This window comes from Saccopteryx leptura, chromosome 5, assembly GCF_036850995.1.
Source record: "Saccopteryx leptura isolate mSacLep1 chromosome 5, mSacLep1_pri_phased_curated, whole genome shotgun sequence".
Lineage (NCBI taxonomy): Eukaryota > Metazoa > Chordata > Mammalia > Chiroptera > Emballonuridae > Saccopteryx > Saccopteryx leptura.
Genome location: NC_089507.1, coordinates 66,257,722 through 66,274,356, shown reverse-complemented (window position 1 = coordinate 66,274,356; position 16,635 = coordinate 66,257,722). Strand labels below are relative to the sequence as shown.

At 39.4% G+C, this 16,635-nt stretch overlaps 1 protein-coding gene across 7 annotated transcripts in view; it reads left to right on the top strand.

Annotated features, from left to right (window-relative positions):
- The window catches only part of WDFY3 (WD repeat and FYVE domain containing 3), a 286,019-nt gene that overhangs the window by 75,220 nt on the left and 194,164 nt on the right, over nucleotides 1–16,635 (top strand). For all 7 annotated transcript variants that reach the window (XM_066385911.1, XM_066385917.1, XM_066385914.1 and 4 more), the window contains one exon: nucleotides 14,575–14,785. In XM_066385911.1, the coding sequence (XP_066242008.1) occupies nucleotides 14,606–14,785 (180 nt within the window). In that variant the 5' untranslated portion in view covers nucleotides 14,575–14,605. The remainder of the gene's footprint in view (nucleotides 1–14,574; nucleotides 14,786–16,635) is intronic.

Genomic DNA, 16,635 nt, shown 5'->3' with positions numbered 1-16,635 from the left:
ATTTGTTCTCGTTTTGTTTTTTTACTTTAAAATAAGATATGTGCAGTGTGCATAGGGATTTGTTCATAGTTTTTTTTATAGTTCGGCCCTCCAATGGTCTGAGGGACAGTGAACTGGCCCCCTGTGTAAAAAGTTTGGGGACCCCTGGCTTTAGGCGACCCCTGTGTTTTGGTCGTTCGACCCCTGCCGATTTCCGATGGCTTTAGGCGACCCCTGTGTTTTGGTCGTTCAACCCCCTCCGGGGTCACGACCCACAGGTTGAGAACCGCTGTCATATAGTATTCCATTGTGTAAATGTACCACAGCTTTTTTATCCATTCATCTACAGATAGGCACTTGGGCTATTTCCATATCTTGACAATTGTTAGTAATGCTGCAGTGCACTAACATAGGGGTGCACATATTCGTTCATATTAGTGTTTTGGAATTCTTAGGATAAATTTCCAGAAGTAGGATTTCTGGGTCAAAAGGCAGTTTCTTATTTATTTATTATTTATTTATTTATTTATTTATCTATCGAGAGGAAGGGAGGCAGAGGGACAGACTCCCCACATGCACCCTGACTGGAATCCACTTAGCAAGCCCCCTACAGGGTGATGCTCTACCCAATTGGGGCTGTTGCTCTGTTGCTCAGTGACCAAGCCATTTTTAGCACATGAGGTAGAGGCCACTGAGCCATTCTCAGCACCTAGGGGCTGACTCTTTCAAACCAATCCATCGCTGCAGGAGAGGAAGAGAGAAAGAGAGGAAGAGAGAGAGAAAAAGGGGAGAGGAAGGGTTGGAGAAATAGATGGTCGCTTCTCCTTTGTGCCCTGACTGGGAATTGAACACTTCATTCACATGTGGGGCTGCCACTCTACCATTGAGCCAACCAGCCAGGGCCTCATTTTTAATATTTTGGGATAACTCCCTACTGCTTTCCACAGTGGCTGTACCAGTCTGCATTCCCACCAGCAGTGCGTGAGGGTTCCTCTTCTCTATCAACACTTGTTTGTTGATTTGTTGCTGTTAGCCATTCTGACAGGTATGAGGTGATCTCTCATTGTGGTTTTAATTTGCATTTCTCTGATGATTAGTGAGCATCTTTTTATATGTCTGTTGGCTGTCTAGATGTCCTCTTTAGAAAAGTGTATATTAAGGTTTGCCCATTTTTTAATTGGATTGTTTATTTTTATGATGTTGAGTTTTATAAGTTCTTTATAAATTTTGAATATTATTCCCTATCAGATGTATCAGTGAATATGTTCTCCCAATCAGTGGGTTGTCTTTTCATTTTGTTGTTTCATTGCCGCACAAAAGCTTTTTAGTTTGATGTAGTCCCATTTGATTATCTTTTCTCTCATTTCCCTTGCCTGAGGAGATGGATCTGAAAAATAAATTACTGCTATGAGAAATGTCTGAGATTTTACTGCCTATGTTTTTTGTAGGACTTTTACAGTTTCATGTCTAATATTTAAGTCTTTAATTAATTTTAAGTTTATTCTTGTGTATAGTGTAAGAAGGTGCTGTAATTTCATTTTTTTGCACATATGTATTTGCTCAATTTCCCCCACACCATTTATTGAATACGTTGTCTTTACCCCATTGAATATTCTTGTCTCCTTTGTCAAATATTAATTCACCATGTAGGTGTGGGTTGGTTTCTGATCAGTATCATGCTATTTTGGTTACTATGGCCTTGTAGTATAGTTTGATACCAGGAAGTATGATTTCTCCAACATTGTTCTTCTTTCTCAAGACTGCTATTGCTATTTGGGGTCTTTTGTGAAATACACCATTGGTATCTTGATAGAAATTGCATTGGATCTCTAGATTGTTCTGAGTAATATGGACATTTTAATGATGCTAATTCTTCCTATCCATGAACATAGTATGTACTTCCACTTGTTTGCATTTTCTTCAATTTCTTATTTCAATGTCTTATAATTTTCAAATGCAAATTTTTTACATCCTTGGTTAAATTTATTCCTAGCTATTTTATTTGTTTTGAAGCAGTTGTAAATGCTTTTATTTTCTTATTTTCCCTTTCTGATAGATTATTATTGGTGTATAAAAATTCAACTGATTTCTGGATATTTATTTTGTATGCTGCTACTTTACTGAATTGATTTATTAGTTTTGGTAGCTTTTTGGTGGAATCTTTAGAGTTTGGTGAAATCTATATAGAATATCATGTCATGTGCAAATAATGACAGTTTAATTCTTGCTTTCTAATTTGTTTCTTCTTGTCTGATTGCTGTAGCTAGGACTTCCAGTACTATATTGAATAAGAGTGGTGATAGAAGACATTTCTGTCTTGGTCCTGCTCTTAAGGGAAATGCTTATCGTTTTTGTCTATTGAGTATGATGTTGGCTGTGGGTTTGTCATATAACGCCTTTATTACATTAAGATATGTTCCCTCTATTCTCACTTTGCTGAGAGTTTTTAACAAAATTAGGTATTGGATTTTATCAGTTATTTTTTCTGCGTCTATTAATATGATCATATGATTTTTATCCTTCATTTTGCATATGTGATGAATCATCAACCTAGAATGCAGAGGTTGTTGGATCAAAACCTGGGGCTAGCCTGGTCAAGTCACATGTGAAAAGCAACTACCTATGAGTTGATGCTCACCACTTCTCCCCCTTACCCCACCTCTCTCTCTCTTTCTCTTCTCTCTAATCAATCAATAAATAAAAATATTTAAAACAGTAAAAAAATATTTTCTTTCTGTCTTTAACCTTTGCCGTTTTAATTATGTGTCTTGGTGTGGGTCTCTTTGGGTCTGTCTTGTTTGGGACTCTCTGTGCTTCCTGGGCTTTTATGTATTTTTCCTTCACCAGATTAGGTAGAATTTTGGTCATTATTTCTTCAAATACGTTCTAGATTCCTTACTCTCTCTCTTCTCTTTCTGATACCCTTACAACACAGATGTTATGTTTCATGTTGTGCCAAAGGTCCCTTAAACTGTCCTCATTCTTTTTTTTTTTTTCTGCTCTGACTGGGTGTTTTTTTCTACCTTGTCTTTCAAATTGCTAATTTGCATTTTGCATCTCCAGTTCTTTTTGCATCTCCACCCTTTCTACCAGTCTTGATGTGACTTCTATTGTGGATCCTTGGTTATAATACTCTTCTTCATTTAGTCTTGAGTTGGTTTTTCAGCATGATTGTTGTTAAATTCAACTTCATCTAACCTACTGTTTATTCATTTCAGTGTATTCTTTTTTTTTCTCTCCCCATGTGGCTGCCTCTTTGTGTTTGTTTCTATGAATTAAATAGATCTGCTATGATTCCCAGTCTTTGTGGGATGGCCTTATGTAGTAGGTGTTCTGTTGGGTTCAGTGGTAATTCCTTGATTATTTGAGCTCTGTGTTCCAGGAATGTCCCTCGTATGGGCTATGTGTGCCCTTTATTGTTATTGAAACTTGATTGCTGTTGGTCCATTGTGTGTAGGGTAGACCATCAGGTTGGCTGACTGTACACGTGCACAGTCAGGAAGCAGATTTGCCTCAGCTGGGTTTGGTCCCCTATAGTCTCTCCCTTTGGATATTCTGCTTGTAAAGCTTGTTAGATCCTGCTCTGATGACTGAAGCTGGCCATTGGGTGTTTTGGTTCTGGGCCTCTTGGAAGGAGGGAACCTGGTGCAGATCATTGTAAGATGCCGCCTATGATTGACCCTCAGCCACTTGTTTGGAGCTACAAGTGATGCACAGTTTGTGGCAGCTTCTGCTGGGCTTAGGAACACATGAAAAGGACCAAGGTGTACACCAAAACTACCTTTGAGCAGCACTTGGCCCAGGAGAAGGTCAGCAAAAGTCCCAGTGCACCCCGTATTTGCCTTTAGCTGCCTCTGCCTCCTGGCAGCCTGTTAGGCTCTGTCACTGTCACTGAAAGAACCTTTGGTGGAGTCAGAAAAATGGAGCTCGTGGCAGCAAGGCCAGTTCTTTTTGCTTCTCCACCCTTTCTACCAGTCTTGATGTGACTTCTATTGTGGATCCTTGGTTATAATACTCTTCTTCATTTAGTCTTGAGTTGGTTTTTCAGCATGATTGTTGTTAAATTCAATTGTAACTCCAGTTTGGTCCTGGTAGGGGGTGGGTGTATCATCTACCTACTCTGCCACCATCTTGGATTCTGGGATCTAATGCTTTTTTATTTTTTGTAAGTGTTACAGATATTTTTTTGCAAATTTGTATTTCTTTTTTTGAGAGAGAGAGAGAGAGAGAGAGAGAGAGAAGCATCAAGCTGACTGGGTATCAAACCTGCAACCTGTACTTTGGAATAATACTCCAGCCAACCAAGCTGTCCCATCAGAGACAGGAAGAAATACATGCAGAGAGAGGAGGGGGTAGGGAAGCATTCATTTGTTGTTTCACTTAGTTCTTTCATTGGTTGCTTCCTTCTGTGCCCTGATGGGATTAAAATTGCAACTGTGTCATTTCAGAACAACACTCAAAGTGACTGAGCTAATGAGCCAGGGCCAACAATTTGTATCTTGTTTTTATTTTTTTCTGTCAATTTATCATATACAGAAGTTTTTAATTTTGATAAGGTCAGTGTTGTATGTGTGGGTCATTTTTCTTTTTGAAGACATTCTTCCTTACCCTGAGGTCATAAAAACATTTTTCATTGTATTCTTCTAAATAGTTAAATGTCTCATTTTTCAAATTAATGTGTTAATTGCTTTGATGGCAAAAACATGATGAATATAAGCTACTGAAGGCAGAGCTAGTGGGCTGGAACAGAGAGAAATTCAAGTAGGGTGGGGTTGCCTTAATAAATATTTCTTTGAACCAGTGATCAAAGTATTGCTGTGAGGATATGTTTAGATTGTTTTAGGATCAAGTAAGGTCATGAACTACCCATTACTGTTTGGCAGGCAGTAAAAAAGTCTGAGGAGGCCATTTCAGACAGAGGGAGGACCATATTGGAAAAGCATCAAGGGTTTGAAAGTACGTGACATATTCCAGAATAGCGGCTTGAATGATACAGTATGATCATAGAAGCTGCAGAAGACAGCTTCAAAATTAGATGCACAACAGATTTTGAGGAGCCTCTTAATACCTTGAAAGGCATTTTGACTCTATATCATTGCAGGCAATGGTGTCACTTTTAAGAGAAATTATGTACTGATCTGTTTGGAATTTTAGAAAAATGAATATAGCCACACCATGGAGGGGGTAAAAGCTGGGGGTGGTTTTCCTAGTGCCTTGTGTATAGAAGACACTTATGAAATTAAATTTCAACAATGCTGTTGCTTAGAATCTATATATTTAGAATCCCCCCCCCCTAATCAGCTGCAGAGTCTGTGATGTATTCTTTTGATTATTAGTATTAAAATTTCAATCCTTTGAAGGGATTTGATGTTTAGTAATAGGTAAAAGTTTTGGGGGAAGTTTGGAAACTTAAGACAAATGAGTAAGCTGGGTAATTCCATTTTGGTAAAACTTTATATATGATGACAGAGTTTTAGATGTAGTTTATAAAATGGTCTGAAAGCAGTCTTTAAAGAGGAATTTTAAAAAATGGTTTCAGCTATGTCGGTATCGTGTGTACATAGTGTGTGTACATAGCCTTTTAAGATAAAAAATTTGAAGAGCTCAGTTTATCTGAATGTATAAATTTTGATAGTTTGAGAAAAATAAAAAAATGTAAGAATTCACAATTAAAACCTTTATTACTGTGTAATCAGTCTGTGCAGAAGACAGCATTTACTGTACCATTATTTTTGTTGTTATTGTTTTATTTTTCATTTGTGAGTATTACTAATGTAATTCTACATGGTCTTGGCACTTGTGACTTTCTTTTCATCACTTTCAGAACACAGCATATTTTTTTTTTTTTCTTTTTTTTTTTTTCATTTTTCTGAAGTTGGAAACGGGGAGAGACAGTCAGACAGACTCCCGCATGCGCCCGACCGGGATCCACCCGGCACGCCCACCATGGGGCGACGCTCTGCCCACCAGGGGGCGATGCTCTGCCCATCCTGGGCGTCGCCATATTGCGACCAGAGCCACTCTAGTGCCTGGGGCAGAGGCCACAGAGCCATCCCCAGCGCCCAGGCCATCTTTGCTCCAATGGAGCCTTGGCTGCGGGAGGGGAAGAGAGAGACAGAGAGGAAAGTGCGGCGGAGGGGTGGAGAAGCAAATGGGCGCTTCTCCTGTGTGCCCTGGCCGGGAATCGAACCCGGGTCCTCCGCACGCTAGGCCGACGCTCTACCGCTCACAGCATATTTATTACAGCTCTTTCAGTAATGCTTGGTTGTTGATACCAGTAAGCTGACTTCCTCTCATATGTTCTTGTAATCAGTATACCGCTGACACATCAATTCCCTATAGAGGATCCTGGCTTATTACCTTTTGTTTTGTCATCATCTGCTTACCAACCAACCAAACCTAACTATTAAGTAATACTTTTATTCTTTTCTGCACCTCCTTCACGTTCCTAGTTCTTATTTTTTGAATTTATACCAGTTTTTGCTAAATATTTAAAAGTAATACATTATGGAATACTCAACACCTCCCAACAAAAAATGGTAATATTTTAATAATTGTTTACCTTTTCAGTAAAAATTTGAATTTAAAGGAAGCATAAGTAACAAAGTTATCTTCCAAGCATTCTTGTTTTAAAATAAAAAGATAAGAAATTTAGAAAAAATTCTTTCCCCTCTGTATTATTTTTAATTACCTTATCTTTGGATTGAGCTGCTTCAAATTCATTCACTAGCTAAACTTTTATTGATCATATTTTACTCATTTGTTAATTATTTATTCTGTCTCTTATTTGCCAATTACTGTACTAGATGTTGGGGGTGGGAATTAAATAGGACATGATCTTTGCCTTTTGTGATCTTATATTATTTGTCCAGTGTTGGAAAAAGACAAACAAAATAACATTTATGTAACAATGTGAGAAATGCTTTGATAAAGATATCAATATATACAGGATTGTATGGAAACAAAGAAGGGGACATGTCAAACAGAGATCAGGGATTGTTTTCTAGAAGAGGGACAGTTGAGGTGAGATTCTTAGAGTGATGAATAGTAATCAACTAAATGTATCAGAATTGCCGGAGGGAAGGGGCCTGAAAGGGTTCAGAGTGTGTGGAGGCACAGGAATGTAGGGCAGTGCAGAAACCAGCCTGAGACAGGGTGTGGGTGCAGGGAAGTGAGGTGTGAAACGGTTAGGGCAGGATGTTGGCGTGGGCCAGGTAATCAAGAGCCTTGAAATCTGTACTTTTGGCCCTGGCCAGTTGGCTCAGTGGTAGAGCATCGGCCCAGTGTGTGGAAGTCTCAGGTTCAATTCCCAGCCAGGGTCCACAGAAGTGCCCATCTGCTTCTTCACCCCTCTCCCTCTCCCTTCTCTCTCGCTCGCTCTCTCCTCGCTCGCTCTCTCTTTCACTCTCTCTTCCCCTCCTGCAGCCATGGCTCGATTGGAGTGAGTTGGCCCTGGGTTCTGAGGATGGCTCCAGGGCCTTGTGCTAAGAAGAGCTCAGTTGCTGAGCAATGGAGCAACGCCCCAGATGGGCAGAGCATCACCTGGTTGGGGCTTGCCAGGTGGATCCCGGTCAGGGTGCATGCAGGTGTCTGTTTCCCCTCCTCTTACTCTGAAAAAAGAAAAAAGGGGGGGGGGAGTAGAAATTGTGCTGATTTATCCAGGAATGTATAATGGTTGGGGATGTGTATAGCCCAGGATTGCAGGGACTGTGAAGTACAGTGAGAATGTCATTGAAGAGATTAAACATGGTCTGATCTCTTCTGAAGAGTAGGCGAATTGGGAGAAGTCAAGAAGAGTGATTCCAGCAAAGACCTCAGTTTTAGAGAGCGTGAAAGATGGAATGATTGAAAGTTATCTCAGAGTGAGATTTCTGAATTTGGCAGTTCAGAAATAGAGCAGTTCCTATTGGTGATAGTCTAGGATTTGGCCCTGAAAGTTTTAGTCTTTCTCATACTCATCTCAGTCCTGAGGTCAGTCCCGCCTGCACTGTGCCGTCCACTGAAGATACTGATAAGTATGTGATTACAGAGCTGACTGACTTGAAGTAGAGGTTAGCAAAGATCTGTAGAATGGAAAATGTGTATTAGGCAGTCACAAATTACAGAACATTGTGCTAAAAAATCCTTTTGCAGGTCTTTTATACTAAATTTTGAGCACAGTTTGTACAAAGATAAACTTTCAGAGAATGTTCGATTGTCAGGTCAACTTACACAAGTTTATTTATTCCATAATATAATTTAATTACACTATGTTAATCATATGACATAACCTAACTGCCATTTAACTGTTAGGGTAATGTATTTTGGGTCTTCCAAAACAGCAGTGGGGAGTCTAGAAGGAGGAGTGCTAGAAAAATGTCAGATGTCAACAGTGGTTGCTCATAATTGGATATCATAACTAAGTGAAGTGTTCTTAAATGAAGGTACATTGCTTTTGACTTTGGAATACACTTTCATCCATGAAGAGAGAAAATTAAGCCCACTTAAAGATACTTTGAGAAGTTGTTTGATTCAGTGTATGTATAGCATGATGAGTTCACTTTGGGGTGGGGAAAGGTAAGGGTATAGTGGGAATATAAATGAAATGGCTTATCCTATAATAACTCATAAATGAGACTACAATCTGATCATGACTTCTTGAAAGGCAGAAAATGATGCTTTAGTGGGTAGAAATGTTAAATTCTAGTTTGGGACTGTTGGGCAAATAAGTTTGTAATATTTGTTTTTTGAGTTTGCTTTCTTTTATTGTTAAAAATGGTGCTGGGCAGCCATGTATGTGCTTGTCCTCAGAACAGGGCAGTTGACTGCAAATTGCGGATTTCATTCCTGCTTGGGAGGAGGTATTGTCTTGCTAATGTTTGCTGGAGGAGAGGTTTTCATGCCAGGAAGTTTTAAAAAAGAGAGAAAAGAAGGAGAAGCAGAAGGAAGCCATGTTTGCAGAGTGAGAGCAGAGAGCATGCAGAGTGCTGAAGAAGAAGCCAGTTTGTGCAGAGAGGAGAAGGTGTGCAGATGGGGGACCAGAGGTGAAGGGCTTTTGCGAGCTCAGCTCAGACTGGTGGGGTCTTTGACTCTAGGAGAACCGAAGAGTCTCCTGGTTGTGGAACCGGAGAATGTGTCAGTGGCTTGGGAGCCCTGTGTGTTTGCTCGTTGGCTAGTGCAAGACTTTAGTAAAGGAATGGCCCACCATTTTTTGGCTCCAGTGTTTCTTTACCATCTTCCTGAATCCAATGGGAACCTGCATGTGAGTGTCCATGACGCGGCGGCCTTTGGCCTTACATCTGGCATAGTTTGTGGCAGGATTTGGATCAGATTGGTATGGAGCCACCACCACCCTTGAGGGGTGGGGTAGAAGACTGTTTATTGTTATGGTTCCCATGCCTGTCTTTTTGGGGACTGTGGGCTGGCTGATTTTTACAGCCCTGTGAGAGGAAACCGAGCGCTCTGTGCAAGAGGCTGCCCAATGCCTCAAACTGAGGAGTGGAAGGAGTTGGAATGGCCATGGGAGAAAGAGATGCAGATCCTGGAACTGGAGCGAGCGCTGGAGAAGGAGGCCACATGGGTTCGTGAGCTGCAGTTTGCCCTGGAAGTTGAACACTGGCAGAAGCAGTTGTTGGAGGGACAACTGTGGGTTCAGCTTCACGAGAGCCGGCAGCTACTGGAGCCTAAGATGGAGTCGTGCTGGTGGAGTGGCTCTGAGTCAGGGGGCAGGTGTTTCTGAAGCTGCCATCTGCAAGCTCCAGAAAAGCCCAGCAGCAAAGAGTACCTACTAAAACTCTGGTAGGTTTGCTACGATTGTGGGACTGAGGGGTGAATGGCAGCATGCTCTCTGGAGCAGAGGTGGAAATGTTGGCCACTGTTGCCACGTCCTCCTCCTTGGGGCAGTGTCTTAAGAGCTGCCAAGATGCAGGTATGAGGGGGAGGCCTGAGGCCCCCTGTGTGTGGACATATTCTTGGACTGCGACCAGAGGGGGAACCAGCTCCCATGTTTTATGGACATGCGGCTTTTGGACAATAAAACTTTTAAAAGGAGAGAAGGAAAAGGAGAAGAAGAAGGAAGCCAAGATGGCAGGGAGAGCAGAGAGAATGCGGGTGCTGAAGAAAGAGTTTGTGCAGAGAGAGGAGAAGGAGACGGGGAACAGAGGCGAGGGCTTTTGCGAGCTCTGCTGAGACTGGTGGGGCCTTTGATTCTAGGAAAAACCGGAGAAGATTCTCCTGGTTGTGGAAACTGAGAATGTGTCGGTGGCTTTGTGAGCCCTGAGTGAAAGGGAAGTGTTTTTCCCTGTGTTTTTTGCTCATCAGCCGGTGTGAGACTTTAATAAAGGAATGGCCCACCATCCTCCTGCTCTGCTGTCTCTTTACCGTCTGCCCGAATCTAATGTGAACCTGCTGGTGCATGGCCACGACGACCACTGGCCATACAGGGACTGTGTCTCTAGTTCTTGTTTAGTTTATATGTTAGATTGCTGGGTTAAATACTCAGTTTGTTGAGATCCTTTCAAAGGTGTTTTTTTTTTTTTAAGATTTAAAAAAAAAATTATTTTAGAGAGGAGAGAGAGTAGCAGGGGAGGAGCAGGAAGCATCAACTCCATGTATGCCTTGACCAGGCAAGCCCAGGGTTTCAAACCGGTGACCTCAGCGTTTCAGGTTCACACTTTATCCTCTGCGCCACCACAGGTCAGGTCATCCTCTCAAAGTTCTACCTTTATTCTTAAGAAATATAAAGAGTTTTGCCTTTATTCTTGAGAGTATAAGAAAAATAGGATCTCTCCGCCCCAGAAAGTTTAAGAAGAAATAGAAAACCTGAACATTTACTTATAATTCTTTGATGAAATTATAAGACTTTCCTTAGTCATGTAAGCAAGCTATTTATTTATTTTTTTCATGGAATTGAGTTACTTAGAAAATTAAGTTTTTAGCTGAGCTACTCAAAGGCATAGTTATTTGACAAATATGTTTTTTAAATTTAGGCAGTTTATTTACTTGTTTTATACCCTTCTATAATTTAAATAATGGTAAACTGTTTAAAGGATTTTGGGTGGGCTTAGTTAGTGTCTGGCATTTTCAAGCATTAACACAAGAGATTACAGTAAGATACTGCCTGGCCTCATTGCAGTAGTAATTATCTCATTACTATTTAAATAACCCCCAGATGGCAGTACAAACACTTTTTTTTTGTGAAACAAAATAGAGTTCTTATACACAATAATCTTTATAAATATTTTGAAAACCACCTAATAACATTACCCCCAAAATAATCATTCTATTTGTCCTCATTATTATATTTTGCTTATCTCTTCTATACTGCTCACAAAAATTAGGGGTATTTCAAAATGAATTTGAAGCTATAAAATATCCTCTAACTTCTGTGAGCAGTAGATATTACTTTTGAAACCTTATTGAGCATTCAACAAGAAATAAATTTCCCCTTAAATTTTTATTATTTTGTTAAGTCTCTAAAACAGTATTATAAGGGTTTTTACACTGTTTCTTTTTTTAAACTTAAATATTAATTAAAATTGTAAGTGAAAAGGATGAAATATTTTGTGATCAAGTTTGAAGGAATAAATTTAAAAATTATTGAATGCAACTAATGTGCTTGGCATTTTATAAGAAATAATGTTATTTTATGTACGCATTGCACAAAGGCTGTGAAAAAAGATTTTGAAGGTGAGAGAGACCCAAGGTTCAAGGGGGTTAATAGCCTTTCACCTGCCTTATCTTATCTTGTGTGGGTATGTTTGTATTGCTTTGACTGAAAGTGCCTATTTTTTTCTGGTCTTTCACTCCCAAAGAGTATTAAAAACATGGTAGTTCTTGGTCTGAATATACTTCATTGACTTATTTATTTTTATTTTGACAAAGACAGGAAGAGAGAGAGGGGCAGACAGACAGGAAGGGAGAAAGATGGGAAGTATCAATTCTTTGTAGCGGCACCTTAGTGTTGTTCATTGATTGCTTTCTCATATGTGCCTTGACTGGGGGGCTTCAGCAGATCGAGTGACCCCTTGCTCAAGCCAGTGACCTTGGGCTTCAGGCCAGCAACTTTTGACCTCAAGTGACCATGGGGTCATGTCTCTTATGATCCCACGCTCAAGCTGGTGAGCCTGTGTTCAAGCCGGCAACCTCAGGGTTTTGAAACTGGGTCCTCTGTGTGCTAGTGCGATGTTCAACCCACTGTGCCACTGCCTGATCAGGCCTAAATATACTTTAAATATAAACATTGAAGACAAAGCAATGGTTCCAGAAGCTGATATGCTTAAGTGTTTCTTGGTACATTAGAAGAAAAGGGGGAATTTTTTCTGTCACTGAGATTATCTGAGTAATTTGGAAATACCTATAATTTAACTGATTGATATCTGTCCTTATATATCTGATAAGTATTAAATAATAATGGTACAATAGCTTGATTACATCTATTGTAGTTCATGTTTATCAATATTTGATCATGTGTGTTTTCCTGGGATGAAAGCTGATTATTTAATGTATTCTCTGAAAAATCAAAAAGATTTTTTTTGCATTCTAATTGCTACATGGTGCTAAATAATAAATAATACTAAGATCACAGTTTCTCAGAATTCAGTAATTTAAAATAAGCACGTAAAATATGCGGAAGGGTACTTGACCAGAAAGAAAAGGTCTGGATTCTCATACAATTCCATCCATTGTGAAATTTTGAACCAGTTTTTCTTGTCTGGGGCCTCACTTAAATGTAGAATTAATCTTATATTTGGCCCACTTGCATAAATTGGAATAAACAGCAAAGGAGATGGTCTGAAAGAGCTTTGAAGTTCTCTAAATGTAGAGTGATGCTTGACTTTTTAAATTTTTTTAATGACATAGAGCCCTTTGAAAGCTGGGGATCCCTTAGAAAAACATTTTGATGTATTGGAAGATCATGAATTGCTACCCACACATTCTGAACAATGGCTATACACTAAGGAAAAAGCAGAGCTTTGCATAATCTACAATGTTAGCTAGTTTACAAACATGTAATTCACTTCAAATTGTCTTTTTGTTCTGGGAATTTTTACGACTGTACATACCAGTATATGGTAGACTATTTGAATATATTTTTTTGAAATATTTTTATTTGTGTTTAGAAGACTTGCCTATTTTCCAAGAACAGCTTTGAACTGGACTACGTTTTGTCATTGGTAGCTGTGAGGTTCCCCTTGGCCCTCTGCCTGTGAGCCTAAGCCTTCTTCCCTGCGATTGGACCCCAGAGTGTATCAAGTGCTCTTTGCACAGCAGTCGCTCAACACAGACAAGCCATTGGCAGAGCTCTAAGCAGTGTGTCTTTCTGCTCCTCACCTGCCATGAGTCATATCACGGCCTCCTCTTGCAGCCCAGCCCCAGTGCATAAGCACATACCCATAGTCAAATAGGGAACTCACTCAAAATTCTTGCAGACTCATGTTTAAGATGCTAGTTCTTATAGTTTAAAAAAATCAGTGGACAGATATTTAGTAATAAAGCTCTAGTCTTGTAGTAGTCTTTCACTTTTTAAAGAAATGGCATATTGGCTCATGAAGTTATATAGCAAAATTACAAATTAATCTTCAGTTTTTTTCCTGCTTTTCTACAGATTAAAAAGCAAATTGCCTTTTTTCCAGATTCTGTATATCCATAATGTTCTCTCAGCCTTCCTGATTTCTTTTGTAAGATATCCTGTTTTTGTGTCTGAAATTAGCTAATTGCTGGCATAGTTAGTGGCAGTGAAAAGGGCTGATGATGCTTTCTGAAAGCTTATTGTTATTGATTCTGGTGTGTCTTCTAAGCCAGTGGTTTGTTTATTTCTTAACTGCAGCTCCAGCCAGGGATGCATTTTACTTTATGATGCAGTACACACAAATACCCCCTTACCTAAAATAAGTTTCATGAAATAATAATTACCTTTACTATATGTATTCTAATATCTTTTATTTCATTTTTAAAATACTCATCAAGACCTACTAACTGAATTAACATGGCCTAACTAAGAGTTTCAAACTACAGTTTGAAAAAGTGGTCTTCAGTTATATAATTTTCACTGTTGTCTTAAGATTTGTAGGGTATATTGGGACATCATTTTATTTAATTTGCTCATTTTCAAACTACAGGAGAAAGTAAAGTTTCTAGCAGGTACCAAAATGTAATCCTTCATCTAGAAAAAATAAAGTAGAAAATTCCATGGGTATTTTTGGGGGCAATTTATTTTGGATGTTTTGAGGTGAGGGTGAACTTTCTGTTCTTTCATTTTTTTACTTGTGCTTAGCTAGTAAGCAACATATTAATAGTAAGCTTTGTGATTCCTTTATTTGTTGAACTTGATATGACTAACTTAGTTGCACACATTTATTACTTGTCCAGTTAGTGTTTTACATTTAAAGGTTTACATTTTATGCAAATTTTGTCAGAGCTGGTAGGATGGTGAGTGCCATGATTATAATTTATCATTTAGTAAGATGTATTGAAATTAGCTTTGCCTTTCTTCTTTTTCTTAATGTTTTAGTCAGAATTTTCTATTTTTCGGGCTTTTTATTGGCTCTTCATGCTTACTTGACCTGATCAAGATAATGACATTTTGACTGTTTCTGGGTGAACATCTTTCCACAGGATTAGAAGTGTTTATCACCAACCCACCAAGATGAACATGGTGAAGAGGATTATGGGGCGGCCGAGGCAGGAGGAGTGCAGCCCACAAGACAACGCCTTAGGCCTGATGCACCTCCGCCGTCTCTTCACTGAGCTGTGCCACCCTCCTCGGCACATGACTCAGAAGGAGCAAGAAGAGAAGCTGTACATGATGCTGCCAGTGTTTAACAGGGTAAGTCCGGGTTGCCAAGCACAGCCTTCCAGGACTGGGAGGCACTGTCAGAACCTTAGGGTTGTAATAAGTCACAGGTAGGAAAAATGATGGAATGAGTTAGTTTTTAAGAAGTTTGGGGGTTTCATGTCTTCCTTCCAGTTTGCTATAAAGTAGTGTGATCTGATGTGAGACCTGGTCAAAATGAACTCTACTTAGTGCTAACAGATGAAAGAAAGACCGTAAGCATTTTGTAAAAGGCTTTTCTAATGGTTGAGTTTGGGAGGAGGGATATATTATAAATTATGATTTGTTATTTCCATTAATTTTTGAAGTGATGGTTTATTGCAGGAAATGGTGCAATTGCCCGAGTGCTTTGTGCACATTTTCTTTGTTCATTGTCAGGTTTTGTATCAGAGGTTGAAAGAAGATAGTCTGACCTGTGGAGGCGCAGTGGATAAAGCATCAACCTGGAATGCTGAGGTTGCTGGTTCAAAACCCTGGGTTTGCCTGGTCAGGGCACATATGGGAGTTGATGCTTCCTGCTCCTCCAACTTCTTTCCCTCTCCTCCCTCCCCCTCTCCCCTCACTAAAATAAGTAAATTAAAAAAAAAAAATGAGTAAGAGGAGAGTTATAGCCCGAGAGAGTCCCAGTAGAGTAAATGTTTTATTGTATTTTATCAGGTTGGTTACATGTAGCAGTCTTGGTGGGAAGTTTTTAAATAAGTTTTAGCAAAGCTGTACAACTACATAGTTTGAAGTCAAGTAGTTCCACAGCCTAATAGGTGCCCTACCGCTCTATACTGCTAGTTGCTGCTGCCACTTTTAGCTCTTTCAGCTTCTAAATAACATACTTTTACTACTTGTTTCTTGATTGTTCAGCTTAAATGGCTTCCTACTGAGAAGTGTAAAAATTAGCTTTTTTTTGTTCTCCATCCCTACTGTACATGCATACATACACTCAGTAATATGGGCTACCGTCTTTTCCTTTACGTATGGCATACAACTTATTTAAATAATATTCAGTGTTTACACTTGACTGACCATGGTATAGAGAGTATGTACAGATAGACCTTATAGTAGACCACGATCAATATTTTTCCATTCTTGAAGAACTCGTCTCCTCAAGACTTCATCCTGTAACTGTTTACATTTCTGTTTTCTCTGTATGTCTGTTTCTCTCCCCCCCCCCCCTTCTGTCTCTCAATTTTTCCCTCTCTTGCCTTCTCCTCCTATCTGTTTCTCTTTACCTTCCTGGTTCAGTCTCTCTTTATCCCTTTTCTACCTGTCTCTCTCTGTGCCTTCATTGTTCTGCCCACATTTATCTTTTGCTCCCCCCACCATCTATGTCTCTCCCTCTCCCCGCCAATTCTCTCTTTTATCTCAGTTCCTGTTTCTCTCATTGTCTCTCTCTCTCTACCCTTTTCTTTCTCTTCTCTTTCCCCCTTCCTTGACTCTCTCCTTCCCCCCAATTATGCCTTTCTCTTTACCCTCATCTGCAACTCATCTCTCTCTCTTGTCTCACTTGATCTCTATATTGTTTATTCTCTGTGTCTGTTAGTGTTTCTACCTGAAATTTTCTGGGCTTTCCTTTTTCTCCTTATTTTGAAGTTTTATTGAGGCATCATGATGATCTTTTTAATCTGAAAACTTGTACACTTCAATCCTGGGGAAATATATTACTCACAAAAATTAGAGGATATTTCAAAATGAACATGAAGTGGTAAAATATCCCCTAATTTTTGTGAGCAGTATATTTTGATATATTTCTTTGTTAATCTTCCCTTTTATATGTTCCTTTTTCTGGAACTCTGTAAATCGGATGTTAACTCTTCTAAATTAACCTTATGTTGTATTTTATACTACTCACA